The 23,633-nt window shown below is 40.5% G+C and overlaps 1 protein-coding gene across 22 annotated transcripts in view; it reads right to left on the bottom strand.

Annotated features, from left to right (window-relative positions):
* Positions 1 to 23,633, bottom strand: part of DTNA (dystrobrevin alpha) — a 364,229-nt gene that overhangs the window by 26,290 nt on the left and 314,306 nt on the right. For all 22 annotated transcript variants that reach the window (XM_037032686.1, XM_037032731.1, XM_037032679.1 and 19 more), the window contains 3 exons: positions 12,331 to 12,418; positions 10,440 to 10,537; positions 6,515 to 6,628 (listed from right to left, as the gene is read on the bottom strand). In XM_037032686.1, coding sequence (XP_036888581.1) covers positions 6,515 to 6,628; positions 10,440 to 10,537; positions 12,331 to 12,418 — 300 coding nt within the window. The remainder of the gene's footprint in view (positions 1 to 6,514; positions 6,629 to 10,439; positions 10,538 to 12,330; positions 12,419 to 23,633) is intronic.

The following is a 23,633-nucleotide window of genomic DNA, read 5'->3' as shown; positions in this document are numbered from 1 at the left end:
GCTTACTCTCTAATGAGTGATGGATTTAAAATTGATAAACATAACTCTTTTTGAATATATTTTCAGCTTTTATTGCCACTTAAGGCTTACTCCCAAAGCAATCTTCCCTTTGATTTCCCTCATAATTGCCTCTTTGCTGAATCGTGTGGATAAGGAACATCATAATTTTATAGACTTTAATGGCTTCTTATTTCAGTCTTTGTCTTCCTGGGCTACAGATTCTAATTTTGAAAGTCTTGCCTCATTAAAAAATATTCTTCAGTGACAAATTCATTAGCTGCTTTTTCGTTGACCTCATCTATACACGGTGTCCCAAACACATCCAGTAGTAGGGCTGGGGTAGAAGGGTAAATCGTCCTTCGGATTTATTTCCAGTTCTCTTCTAGATACCGCGCTGTACTTTTTGGCCTTTTGGCCAGAGAAGCACTTTGAGAAGAGGTTTGAAACAAAATTCAAACACTGTAGGCAAGTAATACTAAGAAAGGCATCTAAAAACTATCAGAAGAAGCTAACTATCGTTAGTTTAGAATTAATCACAATTAAAAAAAGTTATTTGTACATTTATCTTACAGTAGTCATCTTTCAAAACATGACAGTCTTTCATGCATTTGGTTAAATTCGATTTTAAAAAATTGGTAATGTCTTTATTTAATCTTCTCTGTAAGTATTTACACCAGCGATTACCGAATGTGGCATGGCCTCTACTGTTCCAAGGAGAAAAGAGGAGGAAAGACGAAATAAGGACTAAGTTATGACTTGATTTTCACAGAGGTAAATATATTCATCTCTAAAGAAGTGTCTTTTATTTTGAAATCTTGTCAGATTATTTCTAGTTTTGAATGTGTGTTAAAAACCTACTTTCTTTTAGGACAATATTGAAACAATAGGCAAAATTTTAATATAAATTGCAGAGTGGGCAATAAATATCAATATTAACTTTCCTGAATTTGTTGATAATACCATGGTTATGTAAGATAACATATTTTTTCTTAGAAGATATACACGTAAATATTTATGACATAAAGCGTCATGATGTCGGCAACTTACTGTCAAATCACTCATCAAAAATGCATATGTAATTTATATTCAAGTAGATGCACACACATATATATGGAGATAGAGAAGGATATGGTAAAATGTTTGCAATCTCTAGGTGAAACATAGAAGGCTTAGTGCTTGTTCATAATAAAAAATAAAATATATACTGTCACTCATGAAACTGTCATGAAACTCGTGACAATAGATGATGGTAGTGTCTTAAAATGTCACTATATAGTAGCAGATAAAAGTACTCAACTTTTTATTGTTTGCCAAATATAATTAAAAAACTAAATTGGTCCATGAAATTCAAGTCTGGACACCACAGAATTTTCTCAGGGACTACAATTTCATTTTAACTGGTGAAACAAAAAAAAAAAGTCACTTTATATTAACAAGTTGTCATGAAGCATAATTTTATATACTTTAAAAAGAGTGCAATTTTGGGAGCCTATGTTTTAGGCAAGGGACAGATGTGAAAACTGATAGTTGTTTTTCTTGACATTTGTAGGGTGAAGTTTGTTGCTTCACAGTTTAAAAAAATGCTTTCTTCATTATAGAAGATAGTATTTTAATACCTTTGCGCAGTTTTTTAGCTATCTTTTCAGGGTTTTGCAATTCATCCATTCAATCCACAAACATCTATTCAGCACTTTTGTTTTAAGATACTGTAGGACTTCGCCAAGATGGAAGCATAGGTGGAAACACTGTGCCTTCTCCCACAACCAAGTTTGAATACAACAAAGGTTTGGAGAACAAAGACACAGCCAAAGAACAGAAAATTGAATTATATGGAAGTCAGACAACAATGAACCATTCAACCGGGACCAGTAAGAGAGGCGGAGCCAGCAGTGGAGCAGGGTGGGGCAGGAAAGATCCCTGGACCCAGGCAGTACCCAGTCGGGGTTCGGGACACACTGACCTTGGTCGCACATTTGTGCACAGTGAGACGGACCGTGCAGGCCCCAGCGGGCGAACCCAGTGGCGGAGGGTTGATGGCGGTGGCACATTTGCTGGCACATTCGCGTGCAGTGGGACGAAACATGAGGGCCCTGGTGACAGTGGCAGCTGCAGAGGCAGTGGCAGGAGGCGGCAGACAAGACTGCCATTACTCCTCTTTGACCCCGCCCCCACGTACAGCGTCACAACCCAGCAACTGAGTTGCCCTGCTCTGGTGAACAACTAGGGCTCCGATCCTGATATGTAACAGGCACGAACAGTCCAAAAGATGGCTCAAGAAGAACTCAAAGTCCCAGAGCCGATAACTCTAAGCGACCAGGAAATAGCCAGCCTCTCAGATGCACAGTTCAAAACACTGGTCATCAGGATGCTCACAGAGCTGGTTGATTATAGTCACAAATTAGAGGAACACATGAAGGCTAAACTAATTGAAATGAAGGGAAACGCACAGGAAACCAATAGTGATGGAAAGGAAACTGGGACTCAAATCAATGGAATGGACCAGAAGGAAGAACAAAACATCCAACCAGAAAAGAATGAAGAAACGATAATTCAAAAAAATGAGGAGAGGCTTAGGAACCTCCAGGACATCTTTAAATGTTCCAACATCTGAATTATAGGGGTGCCTAAGGGGGAAAGAAACAGCCACGAGTGGAAAACTTATTTGAACAAATAATAAAGGAGAAGTTCCCCAGTCTGGCAAAGGAAATAGACTTCCAGGAAATCCAGGAAGCTCAGAGAGTGCCAAAGAAGTTGGACCCAAGAAGGAACACACCAAGGCACATCATAATTACATTAGCCAAGACTAAAATGAAGGAGAGAATCCTAGAAGCAGCAAGGGATAAGGGGACAGTCACCTACAAAGGAGTACCCATCAGACTGTCAGCGGATTTCTCAAAAGAGACCTTACAGGCAAGAAGGGGCTGGAAAGAAGTATTCCAAGTCATGAAATCCAAAGACCTACAGCCAAGATTGCTTTATCCAGCAAAACTTTCATTTAGAATGGAAGGACAGATAAAGTGCTTCTCAGATAAGGTCAAGTTCAAGGAGTTCATCATCACCAAGCCCTTATTATATGAAATGCTAAAGGGACTTATATAAGAAAAAGAAGATGAAAAATATGAACAGTGAAAGGACAGCAAACACACAGTTATTAACAACCACACCTAAAACAAAAGCAAACCAAGAGGACAGCTAGATCAGGAGTGGAACCATAGAAATGAAGAACACATGGAGGGTTAGAAACAGGGGGGTGGGAGGAGGAGAAGGGGGGAGAAGGCACAGAAAATAGCATAGATGGTAGGTAGAAAATAGATAGGGGGGAGGGTGAGAATAGTGGGGGAAATATAGGGCCTAAAGAACTTGAGACACGTGGTTATAAAATAAGGGGGGGAGAAGGGTGGGGGAGAGAGTGTGCGGGTGGAGGGGAAAGAAGGGGGGGAATAGAACAACTGTAATGGTATAATCAATAAAATATATTAAAAAAATAAAATATATATTAAAAAATAAAAATTAAAAAAAATTGAAAAAAAGATACTATAAATAAAATAATGAGTAGGTTACACTTTTTGTACTTGGGTGAGAGAGCAGGAAACATGAAAAAGTTCAAAATAATGATGGTGAGTGTCTAACAGAAACAAGAACAATCACTATACGTGGTAACAGAAGAAGACGGCCAGTTCTACCGAGCCGTGGAAGTTCAGGGAAGGCTCACTACCTCACTTGCAAAATCTCCCACGGAAGCTACATCCAACGTGAGAAGAAAAGACCCTGGGGAACCATGTGAAATGTTCCAGACCTTTCTCTGCTTCATCGGTGCCTCTTGATTGCCTATATTCTTGAAGTTATTAGTCAAGCTCAACACTGGAGTAAGATCTCTGGTTCATGTGAGTCTGACTTGACAATCTAATCCAGTACATTCGCTTGCGATGTAACTCTCATCCTTCAGTGGCTTCCAGTTGTGGGACTGATAGCAATACCGTTAAGATAGCCTGAAAGACCACAGAATCATGATCTACCCTTACCCACATCCTCGGCTCCATCTCTTACCATGTGCCCCTTCCCGCACTCCCCTATAGAACTTTTAGTTCGTAAAGAATCTCCATATTTTGTCCCACCATTTAGTCCTTGTACATGTAGTTTGTACCTTACAGGAGGACCCTTTCCTCGGCTGTTCCAGGCCCCTCCCCATCCTTAATACCCATTCCCTGTGTCCTGCTCTTCATACTTCAGCTCAAACAACCCTTCGTCATGGCAGCCCTTTCTGACTCTAGTGAAGTGCAGATTTGATCATCTTTTTAAAAGGAAGATTTCTTCTACCATTTATCTCAGTTTATAATTATATTCTTATTTGCACACTTATTTGATTTGTTTCACTTCCCTAGTAGACCACAAACTCTATGAGACCAGGAAGAGTATCTTGTCCAACTCATCATGGTGTTGTAACACATTCGGGGCACACTGCATTTTAGAAATATTTGTTGAATAAATAAAATAAATAATAACATGAAGAAAGATAGTTCTGATAGCTGAGTAGATAGACCGGGGGCTGGAAATCAATTAAGTGCTCATTGTAGTAGTTCAGGCAGGAGATACATCATCAAGGCCCAAGAAAGGGAGACGGAATCCACCTGTGCTATTCATTGTGCAGGATCTAGGGCAAGTTATTTAACTCCTGTGGGTCTTGGTTTTCATATTTATAGAAGGAGTGCAATATTGTCCATCTCCCAGGAGTGTTACAGCAACTATATGGAGCAGTGTGTATAGAGCTTAGTGCACAGAAGTGTCAGATCAGCTCACAGACACGCCTGCCACATAATCCTCCTCAGCTGTCAGACCTGGGCTGCAAAAACTTGGATTTCAGCTTTGCTGTGGCTAAAGTGAAAAGGAAAATATGATTATTTAGAAAGGTCCTGGTGCTGTCAAGATAAAAATAAAGTAAGAGTTCATGAAAAGCAGAGCTCTGCTCCTTTTCCCCCTCTACTATCCCTGAGCTAAAAGAACTCTCTCCCATTGGTTTCTCAACAAAAGGCCCTGGGAAGGAGGTAATGGAATGAGAAGACCTCTATCAAAGTTACAGAAAGGAGTTTCTCTGGCTGTTTCACATGGCCACACTGCAATGCGAACTGAGGCCAAAATGACGAGGCCCATTGTTTTGGAGTGCTTTCAAAGTCTGAAATGACTAAAGGATAAAACTTACAACACCCAGAGCTGGGTTTCTTAACCTGGGGTGTCGGCATACCTCTGAAATCCACAAATTGTGAAAGTGCTTAGCACAGAATGAGTGGTTTATAAGTATCTAGAGGAATACTCTTAAAGGGAGGGTATTTCTTCTACAGAAGAAATGTGTAGAGTACAGAGGCAGGCAAACGCAAGTTAGTTGGGATTCAGGTGCCTCGGGCCTCAGCCCTCAGGACTCAGGACTCAAGTCTCAGATGTGAGGCACCAGCTGACAGTGAGGGCCAATAGTATGTAGGTTCTTGCAGAGCCACACTCCTTTGTGTGGCTTTGGGCTCAGCTGGGGTCATGGGAACACCCACAAGTCAGGGCCGGAGGGAAAAAATGTCAGTTGGAAACTCTTCATCAGTGACCCAGGCACATCTAGATGCCTTCCTGGACTGTATTATACACCAAACACCAGGGGCACCAAACGCTTTGGAAAGCAAATGCTAACTGGTGGGAATTGATGAAAACACTTATGAAAAATCCCTAGTCATTATCCCTCCACTAGAGAATAGGACACCCAGGGGAAGAGGTATAAAAAGCATTTCAGGAAGAGAAAAAGTACTCTGATGTGTAGGTGAACGACTACTTGGTTTCCAAGCTGGTTTATTCAGTTATATTTCAGGATATATCGAAGTTAATTTTCACCTTGTGCACCTGGAGGGCTCACAGAACCCTATTTGGTGAAACATACTTTCCAACTGTCATTTACTTTTATATGCTTCTGAGGAGGAGGAGGATGCAAAACATTACTTTTCCCTACTTTTCATTTTCATTCCTTCTGGGTGCTGGTGTAGTAGAATGTGCAAGGATTTCTAATACATCTCTCTGAAGATAGGACAAGAAATGACATGGCTTGAAAAGAAAGGATTTCCGTGTCTTCAGTTAAGTAATTTTGTTATTCTAAAGTAGGACGTGATCTCATACTTGAAGCAGCCCCACCAGCTGCAGGCTCTGTAGATTTCCTTTCCATAACTCAGCGCTTTGGAGGGTTGGTCCCTCCAGCCAGGTGCATGGGCCTGGGAAGGTTGGATCCCAGCTGCGAGCAGGCAGGCCCTGCAGCCTGGGCCAGCTGTGCTGTGGTGCTCAGATGTTAACGTGTCTGAAGACACGGGCTAGAGTGGAACCCTCAGAAACATTCATGACTACAATCAGTAGGGACTTGGTAAACTCCAAACATAGCCATACAGAACCTGCTTAATTTAGTCTCTTTGTTTGGAGAAAGTAAACAGCATTAGACTTTACCGAAGGTCCGGGCACCTGTTTCCCTGCGATGCCTCAGGCTCCTTCTTACCTGAGGAGCCGCAGCTCTGCCAGCAGAGTGGGGTTCTGCTGCGCCTTCTCTGGGGTAGGCTGAGAAGCTTGCTCGTGCTCTAGCCGCAGCCTCTGGATCTCCTGTAAGATTTCTCTTGGGAGAGAGGAGAAAGGTAAGAAACCAGGATCAGTGCACTTTCAGAGTATCCAGGGTTGAACCCTTGGCAGAGCGCACCAGGGCCGCCAGAGTGAAGAAGGGGTCATCCTATGTTTCTGAGCAGAACCGACCCTCACTAAACCAACTCCGCTTACAAAGGGTCGGCTGCTGCGTATGGGAGGTTTCTGACTTCCTCTCCAGTGTGTCCAAGCCATGAGGATCCTGCTGTATGTCGCTGGAGCCTGCAGGCTGAGCGTTCTCATCCGGACCCACTAATCTCTCTAGCAAGGAATAGAACACCATGGAAATGTGCTCAGCTTTGAAAAGTGGACTGCTTGAGAGACAAAACCGTGTCTTCCTATTATTCATGATCACACTCACAACCACAAAGTAACTGCAGCTACCAAATAAGAGGCTCTTGGAGGGGAAATACGGATAAATGGTACTCATTTCACAAGACTAAATAACCCCATTCTCTCACCAGGAATGAAATTCCTCTTACTGAATTTATCTGAGAAGGCCACGGATAGGCAAAATTCTTTCTCTTTTTCTTAACATTTTCAACCTTAACAATAGATCTCAGTGAGAGGTGCCATAGAAAAAGAGTGCTTTTAAAAGGATTCACTGTAATTGAGTCTGTGACATAAGAGTGCTTTTGGTGTGACCTCTGTCAGGGGTGACACACGTCAGTCTATTATTGATGCTGGGGCCTGGGCTGCCCTGCATTGAGGTGAACAGTAGGCAGGCCATAAAGGATAGGTGACCTGTGCAAGGCAAATTATCCCTGAGTGAGTTAGAGGCCATTAGCAATGTAACAAATCATTTAGTCTTGGGGGAGGGGGTCAGTCTCCCACCCAAGAAAATGCACAAGAGCCAGTAAGACAGAACAAAGCACCAAGAATGGAGAGTGAACTTTGTGAGCAAGGGGGATGGCTTTCTCCCTGAAAGGCTAATTTATAACTATCTGCTTCACCAACACAGGAGAAGCAAGAAGCTAATTACTGGGTGCGGTGAGAAGGCTGGACTATATAATTCAGTGTTTTCAACTTTTAACGGTCTCTCTTTGTGTTCTGTGGTGAAAACATTTCTTTCATGGAAACATCCTGTGGAAACCCAGTACATCAAAGGAACAGGGCTCCTGGACCCTTGTCCCTCGTCTTTGGGCACCTCTCCAGAGCCTCCAGGGCCTCACTGAGCTCAGCTGAACAATGGTGTGCTAGGACTTTGAAGACCTCCTCCAGGGCTAATCCTGGTATCCTGTGACTCCCGCTAGTCCTCCTTGTTGGCTGTAAGCACAGGACCCTCACAGAGCCATGGAGCCCAAGGAAGAGCAGCTCTGATATGGAAAAATAGTGGTAAGACATGTAACAAGGACTGAGTGCTTAGTCTATACCCAGGAACTCTGCTGTCTTTTAAAGTCTTATTTAATTCTTATAACAATTCTATTGTATATAGGTACCACTATAATCTGTTTCATGAATGAAGAAATCAAAGCACAGACCCGTTGAAAGACGTGCCCAAGTTCAATAGTACATAAGTGGTAGAGGTGATCTGAACCCAGCTTTGTTAGCTCCCAAACTTGTATGTATCAGACTCCTTCCCTTGGTCTTTGGTACTTGCTCTGAGAGGTCTAGCCTGGGCGGGCTGTGACTTATGCAATGTAATGTGAAGAGTCCTTCTACGCCTAATACTAACTCCAACTGGCTCCTCCAAGGGTACTGTAAGGAAGCGTTATATTCTAAGGATCATTGCTGAAATGTCCATGAATTATCTAGGGTAGTCAGGAAGTAAAGTGAGCAACTCTACTTTCCCCTGAAGTTCAGAGATCTGTTTTTTGGGTTAATTGCCATCTTGGCGACCCTGGGACCCTTGGGGTAAATTTCCATGGGGCAGAAGTGTGACCTGGATAAGCTTCTAGGATGTGGTTCTGGAGCTTTTAGAGGGCATGGGGCCACTGGCTTAGAGAGAGTTCCGGATGGACCGAATGCTCATCAGGATGGGGGTGGAGACATCTCAGGGCCATGAAAGAACTCAGGCACAGGACAGAGATCCTTTTCTGCCCTTTCATTTCTATTTCTTAATTTTTTCTGTCTGGTCCTGAAAACACGCATTCAGAGAGAACAATCCAAAAGCATCCTAGAACCAAGCAGGAAGAGTGGTATCATGGCACAGCAGGGTCTCGAGGACATTCGCGATGCGTCCCGCTGATCCCGGAATCCGGCACGGAGGCGGCTATCTCTGGGGTGTTTCCTTATAGGAAGTCCCGATTTCTTTCCCCTCACGTGTGCCTTCCCCATGCTGAGTGGAAGCAGAGGACTGGAAGGGAAAGCAAAGTGCTTTGGAAAAATTGGAGAGTAGGTTAACATGGCAACTAAGATAAAATATGTGTGGACTTGTGAGTTTTCACTCTTGTCTTTTGTCTTTCTAAAAATGAAAACATGCTAACTGAATTTGTATGGTCTTTTAATTTTTTTTATATAACTCTGAAAAATGCTTTGACCATGTACCCTGAAATTCTCAGGTCAAACTCTACAGGCATGAAACAGTGAGTATAATCTCCTTCTTTACCAGTTTGCTCTCAGAAGTGACATCGGTGTTCAAGAATGGGATTAAGATGAAGACTTTTGGTGCTGGTCTAAGAAATATAAAATGCTGTTCCTAAGAAATATAACAAGTTGTTCCTATATTGGGCCATATTGGCACTGCGTTTGAGATCCTATTCAGCTACTTATAATTCCCTCACTTTCTCTCTACTCACTATAACATATCAGACATAGTTTTGGAACCTAGGGACCATTTGGCAAGGCCTCTGCTCTCAAAGAACTTGCATTTCAGTCAGGGAGGACAGACAATAAACAAGGAAACCAACACTTAAATGCAGTTATTTTGGACAGTGACGAATCACAGGTACAAATGCGGGCGTGCAGCTGTGATGCAGACTGGCGCCTGTGGGAGGAGGTAGCGGGCGAGACTCTTTTCAGCTAAGACCTGAACAATGAGAAGGAGCCGTTCATGCAGAGACCCTGAGGGAAGAGCTTTCTAAACCCAGAGAACATTAGTGCAAAGGCTGTAAAGGGAGAAAGAAGCAAGATTGTAAAGAGCAAGGTATGTTGAGGCTTGAAAGCTAGGTCGGAATCAAGCCAGGTAAGACCCTGCAGACCATGGTAAGAAGGGTGGGTCTTAGTCAACGTGTGATGAAAAGCCATCAGAGGGCTTTGGACAGGAAATCACATGATGTGATTTCTGTTTTGTGAAAATGATGGGTTGGACTGAGTGGTAATGGTGGAGATGAAGTGGACAACTTTGGGATACGCTGTGGGGGTGGACTGATTCAATCTGCGTGGAAGAAAGAAAGGACCTGCTGATGGACTGGACAGGAAGATGTTTCTCTTGAACACACGGGTGATGGCGATAGCAGTCCATCAACCTGGGGTCCCTCCAGGGACCCTCCTTAAAGAGCCTTCTCCTTGTCCCTGGGTGGCAGAGATAATTTCCTCCTATAATTCAGGGAGGTCCTTCTGCATTAGCAGCTTCTTAACAAAAATAAGTGTGTCAGAAAAAGGGAAGTGAGGCTGTCTAGAGAGAAAATAATAATTGCATTGACATTTCAGAATTACATACATGTATCTTTTCTCATGAAGCTTCTGAAGATCTAAAGTCTCAAGACTAACTTCTCAGAAACCAGCATCCCAGGTGCGCCCTCGAACACTCCTTCAGGATGAAAACCTTGGCTAGTTCAAAGTATGACTTTAGTTTACTGGTGAACGCATCCTTTAATAAAAAAGCCAGCGCATCTAAGAAGCCGTACCTGTTCTTGTTTTCTAGTTCTGCGATGAGCTGCCTTTGCTGCTTATTTGCATCGATGGTGAAGGAAATGTCAGGAGCGCTTCTCTGCTGAGCCGGCTGCTGTAAGACATGAGGTTTACACGATTTAATATTGGGAATGGGAACCCGCACGTGTTTGAGAAGACAGGAGTCCTGAGACATGCAGACAAGAAAAAAGAGATGATTTCTATCAAACAAATAGATAAAATGTGATTGCCATCCCTCTCCTGAGGACCAGCTCTCCTCTGCACCTGGAGCACAGCTATGCAATGGAAAGCAGAACGGAATTCTTTGGCAGCAAATACACAGAACACAGAAAAAACTGTTTTCTAGCTTTCAGATTTGAAGTCTTTGGGGAGCTATTTCATTCCTGTCATGCTGTCCCCATTGATACTATTCTCTCAGTATAGGTGGGTTTAAAAAATACTTTCCTGCTGAGATAACTCTTTTTCTGGCATTACTGTTCAATCATTGTAGTGTGCAAGTAGAAATTTCATAGTTTAAAAATCATAGTTAATAAGACTCTCTCCTTCTTTTGGTCAACAGACTTTTAGCATTTCTTTATATGCAATTAATTTTGATGCTTTAATATGTGCAGCCATAGCTTTCTCCATTCTTATAAAATTATATGTATATATAAAATTATACATACATACATAAATTAATGCCTAACAAATTGTATATATTCTATACAAATTAATCATTGATTAAATATACATATCATATATACATACATATGATTATATATACCATATTTATGGTATATTATTATGCCTATATGCACATGTATGCAGGTATATATATAATAATACACTATATTTTCATATATGTTTGTATATTTAGTAAATGGCTAATTCGTCATTGTTCTATAAAAATAGGATCAGATTACATACACTTCCCTGTCTTGCTGTCTTTGTTCCACAGTACTTTGTAGAAATTTCTCAATGTCGATATTTATTGCTTTTAAAACAAATTTAAAAAATCACAACTAATCTTCCTGCCAAAGAATGCCAAGCTTTAAAAATGGCACCAATTGCCTAGACCCAAAGGCATGGAGGAACTCAGCCTGCGTTTTAATATCCGGAAGCATGATTGCAGCAAAGATTAAATATGGTAAAGGTCTGGCTTTCATCAAGCTTTCCTATAATTTTTAATTAGCATTTCTTTGAACACAGAAGTGATTTGTGTTGCCAATGAAGAAGTCTGAGATCCCCTACTTTTTCTCCTAAATGACTTTCTGTAACGAAGTCTGGTATACAACAGCTTTGACGTGTGACCAGAATTTTCTCTGAATTTCATTACATAATTTCCTCTTTTTCATATACATTTTACATATTGATAAAAGTAGAAAGTTTTCTGGACCGGTTGTGGATCTGAATCATTGCTTTGCTCTTTATATTAACCTATCAGGAATTATCCAGAAAAATTGGGTGTTAGGCTGTTTTAGCAGCATTGTAACAGGATATCTTATGCTAAGATCTATGTCAGGGGTGTCAAAGTCACTTTCACTGGGGGTCACATCAGCCTCGAGGTTGCCTTCGAAGGGCCGAATGTAACTTTAGGACTGTATAAATGCAACTACTCCTAAACTAGGGGCAAGGAGCTCTATGCTGCAAATGGGTAGAAACAAGGTGCTGGGTCAGATAACACAAGGTGGATGGCTGGATTCAGCCATTGGGCCTTGTGTTTGCCTCCCGTGATCTATATCAAATAGAATGACAGATGAGAAGGGAAAAAAATAGAAGAAGCGAAAGGCCAGACCAGTTTTAGGTCTTGCAGACCACGCGGTAGCAACTTTTGAGCTCCGCTGCTGTAGCACTGACTGACTACAAGAAGAACAATGAACGTGACATCCTCTCACTCGAACTACTTACAGACGAAGTGGACTCTGCTGCCAGTCTCGCCGCGTACCTGGCAATCAGCCTGTGTTCCTCATCAAGCCGGTTTGAACTTTCCAGCATGCTGTTGAGAAAGAGCAAGGAGGCTGTTAGGCAATGAAAAAGATTGATGTGTTCATACCACTACTAGGGGTTTTGCTATGTCAATTTTTCAGTGCAAAAATTTGAAAGCTATCTAAAACCCTGTTAGGTTAATAATTTCAGATGTGATTTCATAACATAAATCCATAACATGAATCTAATATGTGGCCAGGAAGGTCATTAATAAATTCTGTCTTTACTCAATTCCGTTGTCTTACTAAGAAAGCTCCAAAGAGGAGTGACTCTTTTTATCAACGTTTCTGGAAAAAGAATATTTTCTCTTTAATTTGTTGCCTTTAACATTTTTATTTCCTTATCACGCAAATAACACATATTCAAAATAGACCGAGGAATTCAGAGAAAAACAACTGTGGTCAGCCTGAAGCAATCCCCATCCCTGGTGCTCACACTCGTGTGTAATCCTCTCTACTTGGTGTGGGCTGGATTTACTGACTTGCTTGCAATGGATACAATATGGCAGGAGTAATGGAAGACCATGGCTTCCCCTTGGCCGTGTTTTCTCTTTTGAGCCCTTCCGGATTATTTGCTCTGTGGGAAGCTAACTGCCATGTCATGAGGTTGCCCCCGGAAAGGCCCATGCGATGAGGAGCCGGAGCCAGCCAGCACCTTGTGAACGAACTCACCCAGGCAGGGCCTTTGGATGAGACTGTAGCCCCAGCCAACGGCTTGACGGCAGCCTCATGAAAGCCCTCGTGAGGCACCGGCACCTAGACATGCTAACCCTGGATTCCCACCCCTCTGGGTGGAAAACATGTTTGTTGTTTTAAGCTGCTAAGTTTTGGGGTAATTTATTATGCAGCAACAGATGACTAACATAATTCTCACCAATAGTGTTACTACTGAGGTAACTTACTACTTTATATTTACTTCCAGAGAAGTAGAATTATAGCAGGGGCTTCTAATGACACTAATGGGAATTGTTTGGAGCCTCTTACAAATTTATAGAAATTGTTTGTACTACAATAAAAGTGAAATGAGTCCCTAAAAATTAATGCAAATAGAAGCGAGTAAATAAAAAACCCAATAATGCAGTTATCAATTCTCCCATATTTCAGGAGGCACTTCACTAAAGACTAAGTTTGGATGTTACTAAAAAATTCTATGCAACATATTAGTAACACTAATCTTGTTAACAGACTAGTTGGTTATAGTTTGGTTTATCTATTATTATGGTATCAGGTTAGAAATAAGGTTAGAAACTAGTTCTTATTATCCCAAAATTTACTTATTTTTCCTCCATTGGCTCTTATACTTAAGTCTTTTCCTTAAAGAACAAAATTAATATTCATGATTATGCATTAAAAATGACATACTTCTATGCCAATATTAAGGTTGCAAGAATTATCCATTGCAAAGTCTTAGATCCATATAAGGAACATACATTTATATCCTTCATATGTATATTTGCATATAAAGTAAACACACAACATAGTCTCTTCACCTTTGTTCTAAAGAGAGAAGATGAGTGAAAATCATTACGTACTTACGGTGACATATTTGTTATGTCACTCCCAAACAGCTCTTCCCTGGTGGCCGAGTCCATTAATGTAACGTTTTTTCTCATTTGACATTTCTCTTTCCATGGTCTCTGCTCTAGCCTATACTCTTCCCATATGTAAACTGTACCTGTTGTTATCCTGAATACTTCCCCCCTTGTTTTAGCTCATCTCCCTGGGCTTGATGACTACCTAGAATATTCCTGAATTTCTCCATTTACTAAGTCAGTCCTCCATCTTCAGGAAAAGGGGCTCCCCTTTTCCTTTTGCCCAAATGAGAGAATGCGTGTAAAAAGCATCAGACGAATATGATGACCAGAACACATAAAATGGGCAAAAATGTTAGTTAATACAATATTATTATTTTGCCTCTTAAGTAACCTGTTCAGATTTATCAATGATTCTTGTCTCCCTCAAAATGCCATTTGCCATCCAACAGCTACCTAGAATGGGGCTTGTCAGACTTTAGTGTGTACACATGTCACTTTGGGATGTTGTAAAAATGCAGTTTCTGATTCTATAGTGGTGTGGGGATAGTTTGGGGGAATCTGCATTTCTAACAAGCTACCAAGATACATTGCTACACTGCATCCAAGGACACGTTGTATAGCAAGGATCTAGAAGGTCTTGAGAATAAAATGGAAAAATCTGAACACATGCAATGAACCGCAAATGTAAATGATATAAAATAGAGATTTTTCATGAGTATTTACCTGATATCCACATAGTACGTGTGATAGTTTATATTTTTAATTTTATATTTCTGCCACAATTCCATTATGACAGAAAGTTTTAGGATTTCAGGGTGACATATGTATGTAGTATCAGTCCCTGTGGACTGAGAGTTAAATTAGCCTACAAGAGACTTGCAGCAAGAAAACAGTCCTAAGAGCCAAAGGAATCAGTTCTGGAAAATTGATGCTTTAACACAGTATCTGCACTCTGCAGTGGTTAAAAATAATAACTAAATTTGTTGCTGCAGTTTCAATAAGAAAGAGGAAGTTATACTGTCTTTGCTTTAAACATGAAACTACCCACAAAGAAACAATTTAATTTGATTTTAACATGTTTATTATTTCCGGCTGGTGTATTAGTGACTATAGGCCTAACCGAACACTTTGTCAACAACAGAAATGGTCGGTTCAAGCCCAGGAGAAGGATTTGTTTGACTGACTGAAAGTGACTTTGTCAACACCACTTGTGAGTGTTTTTGATAAATACGTAATAAAAAATACCTTGATAAAAATACCTCATGATAAAAGTGTCTTCTATCACGAATGAATGACCAGCAAGTATAAATAATATGAAGGTTACATTAAAAAAAGCCTTCTGGAAATGTAAGACGTGAAGTTATGGGATTCTGCCTCGGAAGCTATAATTCAGACTTCCATGCTTTTCCTCCTGCAGCACTGGTCAAATGAGGGGTGAGTGATGTATCGCCGCTCTGCGCACACAAACGATTTATGAGTCCACATGTGCCATTTCTGTATGTTCAAATTATACACGGGTGAATGAGGCATTTCTCTGAGAAATTCCATTATTTCAAGACTTCAATTACAAATAGCCAAAAATGAATGGCCAATAATCCCTAAATCATGAAAGAAATGGTGATTCTAACACTTCCTCCATCCCTGGCTATTTATTCCAAGATTTTATAATCAGTAATCTTGTTACAAGACGATGATGAATTAAAAAGGGGCTGCTGTGTAGACTGCATTTTGAGTGGGAAGATCTATTATTTTGAAAGCTCTCCAGTTTCTACCTTAAATACATGGCCAGCGGCTGCTGCTGGGGATTTGAAAATGGCATTCTAGGAAACTCAAGTGGCCCCAGCTAGGCAATGGCTTACTAACTTGTGATTTAGCAAAGGTGTCTGGGAACTCAGGGTTCATTCACATTTTGTTTGTTTGTTCCTCGGCAGGCCTGTTCTTACTTCCTCGGTGGGAAAGGCAACCAAATGATGTAATTAATCCGAAGGCCACCAGAACTTTTTGTAGGTTTTCCCTTTATATTTTTTCATTTGTCTAAATGGCAATGGGGATTTTATCACTAGAGATTAATTTTTAAGGTCATTCGGCCTCAGGTACTATTCTTCTATTAAAATGCAAATAGCTAACAGGAGGATTACTGCCCGAGAAGGCATTATTAATGAACACTAAGATGACTTTATAAGGTTATGTCCTGTATTTTGCAGTTGGTCGAGAGCTGGAGCCCTGCTCAGGCCTTTAGGAGTCAGTGTGCATGAGAGTCAGGGTGGGAAAGAACAGAGTGACACTGGGGTGGACGAGGTGACTTCAGGGGACAGAAGATGGGAAGGAAATGAACAAACTCTCAAAGTGTCAACATGGGCTCTTTAAAGACTCGTTTCAAAGGAAATGACAGGGAATCACGAAATGCCAATCTTCATGGATAATAACAAAGAAATCAGCATAATAATGGCTTTTCAGTAGGGATGCCTTCAAACACTTTTACTGAGACTTTGACTTTAACAACCCACTCTGTTACATCATCTACAGCGCCCTGCATTCTGTCTCCTACAAACTCTGAAATTCCTCCACTTTCTTCTATTCCAGCTGTCACTGAAGTGCTCTAGGCCACTGTCACCTTAGCCTGAATTAGTGTCAAGTTGCTCTGATTTTAGATTTACTCTTCCCTCCAATTCATCTTCTATCCTGTATTCAGTGATTTTTCAAAAATGAAGTTGGCTGCAACATCCCTGTGCATAAAGACCTTTAATACATTCTCATTTTGGAAACTCCTAAACAGCATGTATAAGGTCCTGCATAACTTAGCTTTATCTGTTACCACGGTTACTCTAGTAGCTTTACCAAACTTAAGTTCCTCAGATGCACCACATTCTCTCTGCCCTGAACAATCTCTCTGCTTGTTCCACACACAAGCCCACCTGGCTAATTCCTCTTCATACTGCTGTTGGCTTTAGTTGTCATTTCCTACCTCATCTCCAGCCTCCAAATTCAGGTTCATAGTTTCTCATAGATTCCATAGTACTCTGCACTGCACTGCCCTTATTACAGCTGTTATTCCTTTGCATTTTAATAGCCTTTTCACTTGTCTTTATTCTTTACTAAACTGTAACTTCTTTGAGGATTTAATCTTTTTACCATTAGATCTTGCTGTTTAGCACAGTGCTTGGAACACAGCAGGACCACCTAAGAATTAGGTAGACAAATGCATGACTGAAGGCTGACTCTCTTAGGCTGGGAAGGTCCTGGTCTTCGGTCCACCTCTTCCATGTTTTTCTGGGTTCTGTGTGCTTCCTCAACACTTTGAGACACTTGAAAGAATACTTTAAAACTAGCCATGCCATCTAAAATGAAACTGCAAAATATTTACTTTAGGCAAAATTAAAAAAGCAAGATACATTTTATGGCTGCATGGTAGAAGTGCTAAAGTTCATAGAAATGTCTCTTATTCACATGTAGCAATACCAGGCCTTCCCCACCGCTCATCATGGGCCATTTTCTTCGGTTTCACATTTTGTTGTTGTTCTAAAGATTAGGAAAGCAGATGATGTCTGAGAGGGGCAAGATTCCACTTAAGAAATGCTTGTTCTTAGGAGGAGCGAATAACTGATGGAGTTGTTACAAAAGGGTGCCTGGGAGGCGGTGCCCGTCGTTTCTGGTTTCAAAGCCCAGCCCTCTCACTCACTAGCTACGTGACTCAGGGCAACCCACTCAGCCTCCTTGTGCCTCAGTTTTCTCATCTGTAGAATCTTTCTCATCTGCAGGGATTCAAGGGTAAGTGACCCATGGCTTCTCAGGAGGATACCATGTAAAGTGTTTGCCGCAGTGCTGGGGCACATGGCAAGACCCTATGCAAGAATTCTTTTAACTCTTACCTCTAAAAAGCAGGGAATATTGTCTTGGAATGATCATATTTTTGCACCATAACTTCCTTATATATAAATTAGCTGCCTGCTCATGTGATTGGTAACTTACTGTTCAGTATTCTAGGTTATGCCAAAAAGGGGAAAGACAGTTTGAGTGAGCGAAAGAGTACACAGAAGCGATCGGTGGACTTTACGTCTCTGATTTCCTAAAAAAAGGGAGGTGTCAGATGAATGGTGACTGCCTTCTCTTCTTTCTCCTTGCTTCTGTAAGCAAAGCTGCCCACTTCCATGGATTTTTTAATCAAAATGTCCTGTTTACACAATTTAAGCAAACACCATATGAGACCATGTCTCATCCTGAATTCTTTATTTTAGCATATTTGAAGACAGCATACTCTGAAGTTCATCCGTTCAACAATATTGATGAACATACATGAGCTCTTAGTTTCTTTCTACCATATTTATAATGGACAGATTTTACAAAATAGAATTGTAAAATCTAACTTTAAAAAATATGTGTTTATTGATTTTAGAGAGAGAGGAGGGGAGAGAAAGAGAAACACTAATGTGAGAGAGAAAAACATCAATGTGAGAGAGAAATATTGATTGATTGTCTCCCATACATGCCCCAACCAGGAATTGAACCCCTAACCTTTTGGTGTATGGGATGATGCTCCTACCAACTGAGCCACATCAGCCAGGGCAGAAATCTAACTCTTGAGATGCTTTCAGTTGGAGTCAAAATTAAGGGAGGAACTAACACTGAGTCAATCCCATGTGCCCACTACTGCACTAGCTAATTTATGCCTATAACCTCTTCAGCTTGGTAGTGCCACTCTCATTTTCCACGGAAACTAAAATGTATTAGACTCTGCAACAGAAAAGGGAACACATCATAAAATCAATTTATCATCTGGTTATGCTGAGAAAACGTCTGTGGGGACAATGCAACCAATGCAGATATGTGATACTCTTCACATTTACAGTTCTGGCATTCTAAATAAATACCTTTCTTAGAAGTCTCATTCTATAACTAAAGCTCCTAAATATTTCACTGAAGGAGGAGTGTTAACAAGGAAATGGAAAACTCATATAAAAGAGACACTGTCAGTTGGTGTAGGCAATTTCTTTTTTCGCTCGACAGGTTGCAATAAATTTATATTTTTCAAAATCAACAACATTGAGGGAAAAGGGTCAATCAAATAATAGCCTGCACATTAAACATATTAAAGGCACACGATTCAGTGAACACAGTGTTGGACTTCATTGTGTCTCTGGAGAACTCACGAGCTTGGTGAATTTTTTAAAGAGGTGATTAAGGTTAGGTGAGTCCGAAATGACGGGGCCCTAATTCGACAAGACTGGTGTCTTTATCAAAGAGGAAGAGAGCTAGGGATGAGCATGTGCAGAGACAAGACCACACCCGGACACAGGGGAAAGCAGCCACCTGCAGGCCCAGGGGAGGGGCTTCCGGAGACATCAACCCTGCTGGCACCTTGGTCTTGGACTTCGAGCCTCCAGAACTGTGAGAAAACAAATTTCTGTTGTTCAGGCCACACATTCAGTGGTATTTTGATAGTAGCCCTAGCAAACCAATACACAATGAAAGAGACCGGAGAGCATGAAAAAAGTTTCAGTTCTTGGCCATTTTCACTTTGAGTTTTTAAAAAAATTTGCCCTATTATTTGCTTTTCTCACACCAGTAAATTGCTGGTGCTTGTCTTTATCCACATTTACCACCTCCCTCTATGTCCAGTTTAATACTTTATACTAGATGTTTGATTTAAGGGCTTATTGATAGTAGCTGATATTTTAAATAGTACAAATATTTATTTTACTAATAAAAAAGATGTTCTGAGGACTCCTAACAGAACATGTGCTTGGTGGGAGAGGAAGTCTTATCCCTAGAGCACATTCTGCAATATCAGCAGATGTGTATTGGGCACCTACAACATGCCAGTTACCGTGCAAGGTGTCAGGGATGTGGGGGTGGGCAAGTCAGAGAAGGTCTCTGCCCCATACAGTGGGAGAGAGATAGTAAACCAACCAACCAACCAACCAACCAACCAAAGAACCAACCAGTCAATCAACCAGTGTTTGAATTTATGGTAAGAATGAAATAAATAGTATGCCATAACAGAGACTAATATAGGAGACTTGATAGAGGAGGTGCCTTTCATCTGAGATTTGAAGCCAGAGCAGGAGGCAGTGATGTATATGTGAAAGGAGAGGGCAGGGGTAAGTGGGGAAGAATGTTCTAGGCACAGGAAAGAACTAGCGTCATGATCTTGAGGCCGTTTAGGAATTGTCTTTAGGAACCGATCAGAAGCTGATGTGACTAGGCATTGGGACGGAGTGGAAGAACCCTTGACTGCTGGGGCGGGGAGGTGGGCAGGCAAGGTCCAGATCACACACAGGCTTCCAGGGTCTGGGCTGTGAACTAATTGCAGAGGAATCTATTACAGTGTTCCAAGTGGGCAAAATGATAAAAGTTTAGACCTCATATGTGTATCCTAGAAGTAGGCAGAAAGTGTGCAATTTCTTACACTTGACAAAAAACATTATATGTTTTTTGAAAGGGTCAATCAAATAATAGCCTGCACATTAAACATATTAAAGGCACACGATTCAGTGAGAAATTTTAACCTGGCTATGTGAGAAGAAATTTTAACCTGGCTATGTGAGATCAAGGGTCTAACTAGTGATAGCGATTGATCACAACATCAAAATATAGACTGTAGCCTTTAATTGTGGCCCTCTGCCCCTTACAAGGGGAGGCTTTCCAGAGAGAAATATGCCAGCAGCTTTTGAATGATAAGTATCCATATATAATTACAGTAAGAGTTAGAAGTTCTGGGCCAGTTTCTGACCCTTTGGTCTGCCTGCCACAGTCAGTCCTTATAAACCACTAGCAAGCCCAGGCATTTGGGGAAAGGCAGAGAAAGCCCTCACTGTATGGCATTTCAATATACCTTCTCCCGAATCGGAGAAGGTGATTAAAAACATTGAGGTTTTTAAAACTTCACTGAATTAGGAAGACAGCAGAAATTCTCCCTTGAGCTACAGTTTATTTATTTGGCTTCTCTGACATCAGAACCAACAATAACATAGAATTGATTCTTTAATTTAGCAGCTATTTAAAAATATTCACAGTAATTGTAATCAATTTGATTATTTTTACATTAACTTAGCAGCTATTTACAATCATTTACTATTTACAAATGAGTCAGTTTCCCCGTTAATCTGGGGTAGAAGGCTCCACACAGAGTGAATCAGGAGCATGTATGAATGATTATGAAAACAAACTGTTTAACCAAGAGCAGCTGTTAGGACCCGTGTGCAAGCCCTTGCTAGCAGGTGGCCTTGGGTGGGTCACTTAATGTCTTGGAGCTTTCATTTTCTTATCAGTGAAATGGAAATAGTAGTATCTAAACTCACAGGGCTTTGACAGGCCAACTAAGGGCTCTGTAATATTTGAAACTCTTCATAAATGTAAAATTCATTCATATTCTGGCTGCTGTGATGAGATATAAGAGAACGAAGACAAAACTCTTGCCCCTTTGAAGCTTACAATCAAAACGAGAAATCATAACACATAGAAAATAGAACTAAATGCATAAATTGTAACTTAATTACCAGCCACCATTCTTATTACTAGAACATGCTCAAAATATTTGTTAAAATACAACAAAGTAATACAGTGGGATATGCAATTTCAGGAAATAAATACATGGTGGATGCAGTGTGGGGAAGTGTCCATGAAAGCTTCCTGGAGGGCATACATTTACGTAGCTTTTATAAGAGGCACTACGCCTAGTGGTTACGAGCTTGGAATCAAGTGGCTAATGACCAAATCCCTGCTTCACTGTTTAGTAGCCATGTGACTAGGGGAGAGTCATGTAACCCTCATGATTGATACCTTCAACCGATCTATAAAAAGGAGATGATTGTAATTACTCCACAGGCTTGCTTGAAGGACTAGGGGAAATTATGTGAATAATTATGTAGTTAATTTATGTATTTGTACATTACTTATGTAGAGTTATGTAACTTGTGTATTATTATGTAACTTATGCAATATTACATAATTAAAGCTTTTAACACAGTGCCTTGCACAAGGCAAGTGCTTTCAAAAGGTAGCTCTTATGATTATTAGTATTACATATCTCACCACGGTTGAGTGATGGTAAAGATTATAGCTCTAATGAAGACAAAGGAGGTGAGAGAGCACTACATTACTCACATAACGTGGCTGGTGTGGGGAACTGTTAGGATCTAACTAAACAGAAAGGAAAGTGAAGGAAAAATGAGAAATTTGAAGGGGGACTTGGAATTTTATAAGGACAGAAAATAGCTATGAGAAATATGGAGGCTAGCAGGCATGGAAATGGAGTCCGCTTCGTGGATCAGCCTTGAATTCTGCTTTGTTTTCAAACTACAAACCACACCGAGCTTTCATCGAGTAGACGTAAGGTGTCTCTGCTAAGACAGTGTGACGGCCTTAAGTGACCATCAAGCCAATGTGATTAATCACTTGAGTAGGGGAGAAGGCTGCTAGTAACAAACTCTGAGCTTTCCTCTTTGGAGATTTCTGTGTTAGAACTTTAATTAAGAAAAGGTCAAAGAAAAGTAATAGAAATAACCAGTGTATGCTTAGAATTATGGGGAAGAGGACATGGTGTGAGATCACATCATTGTCTTCAGACATGATTAAGTCTATATTGACTGTATTTTTCTTTAAAGAGTACTCATACATTTTTTTGTAATTCAGTATTTTTAGTTTTATTGTTTCAGCCACCATATAATATTGCAGAACCAAACTCATTGGGAATGAGATTAAAGCAATCACTCTTTCCACTTGTAAGAAAAAAGAGGAACTGTTTGATCTACAAGCTTAAGAAAATCTGAACAAAGAGATGGGCTTAGCATAAGAGTCTGTTTTTATTTCTTGAAAGAGTGAAAAATAATATAAAATTGAACTAGTATGCTGGTTATATTTTAAAAAATACACAAATTAAGATAAATAGGTAACTATTAAAAAATGTTCATCAGTGAGTTACCTAAAATCATCTAGTGTACTAATTATGCAAAAAAAAATAATTCTAAGGCAGCAGAAGCAGGGATAGAAAAGAACTTTGGAAATAGTCAAGGGAGGAATGTTCTAGAAATAAAGAAGTGGCTCATAATACCGAGTTGTGAGCACAATGAGCACAGGGTTGGAGGTATGCTTTCCGTGAAATATAGTGATCAGGGGGACCAGCTACTTTAAAGGCAGATTAACCCAGTGGTCACTTAATAGTTATAACTGCAAAAAAAAATGCCACGGGCCCTTAATTCAGAGAAAATTAGAGTTATTAAGCAAAACTGAAATATTTCTAAGGAACTGGTTTGCTAAACATATTTGTAAAACAATGGTCTAAACTAGCTTGAAGTATATGAAATTTATATAGTCTGTCCCCTTAGTGTTATTCAAATTGCAAATGTTTATTTATTATTAAAATAGTAACTAACCAATGGCAGGAATCTCCTATGTCACAATTAAAGTGGGAAGAGAAAACCTTTATGGATGCCTTTACTCCAATTCATAGGGCTATCGGAATCTGCACATTTAACACACCTGAAAGTAAGCTTTGCCTGTTCTGGGACTTGAAAACAGGCTTTGTCAGAATGGCTACCCAGAAATATTTGTCAGTTAAAGTTAGTTACAAGACAATCTTTGTTTAGGAAATGATTTCCAGGGTGCGATCCCATCCCAGAACTTTTCTTCTTTTCCACCTCTATCATAAGTGAATGGAGCATTGTTCTCCAAATCAGCAGAAACATACATGCTC

Source organism: Sturnira hondurensis, unplaced genomic scaffold, assembly GCF_014824575.4.
Source record: "Sturnira hondurensis isolate 20B ecotype Veracruz unplaced genomic scaffold, ASM1482457v3 Scaffold0001872, whole genome shotgun sequence".
Classification (NCBI taxonomy): Eukaryota; Metazoa; Chordata; class Mammalia; order Chiroptera; family Phyllostomidae; genus Sturnira; species Sturnira hondurensis.
Note: the sequence above shows the minus strand (reverse complement) of the source record. Positions and strands in the feature narration are given on the sequence as shown.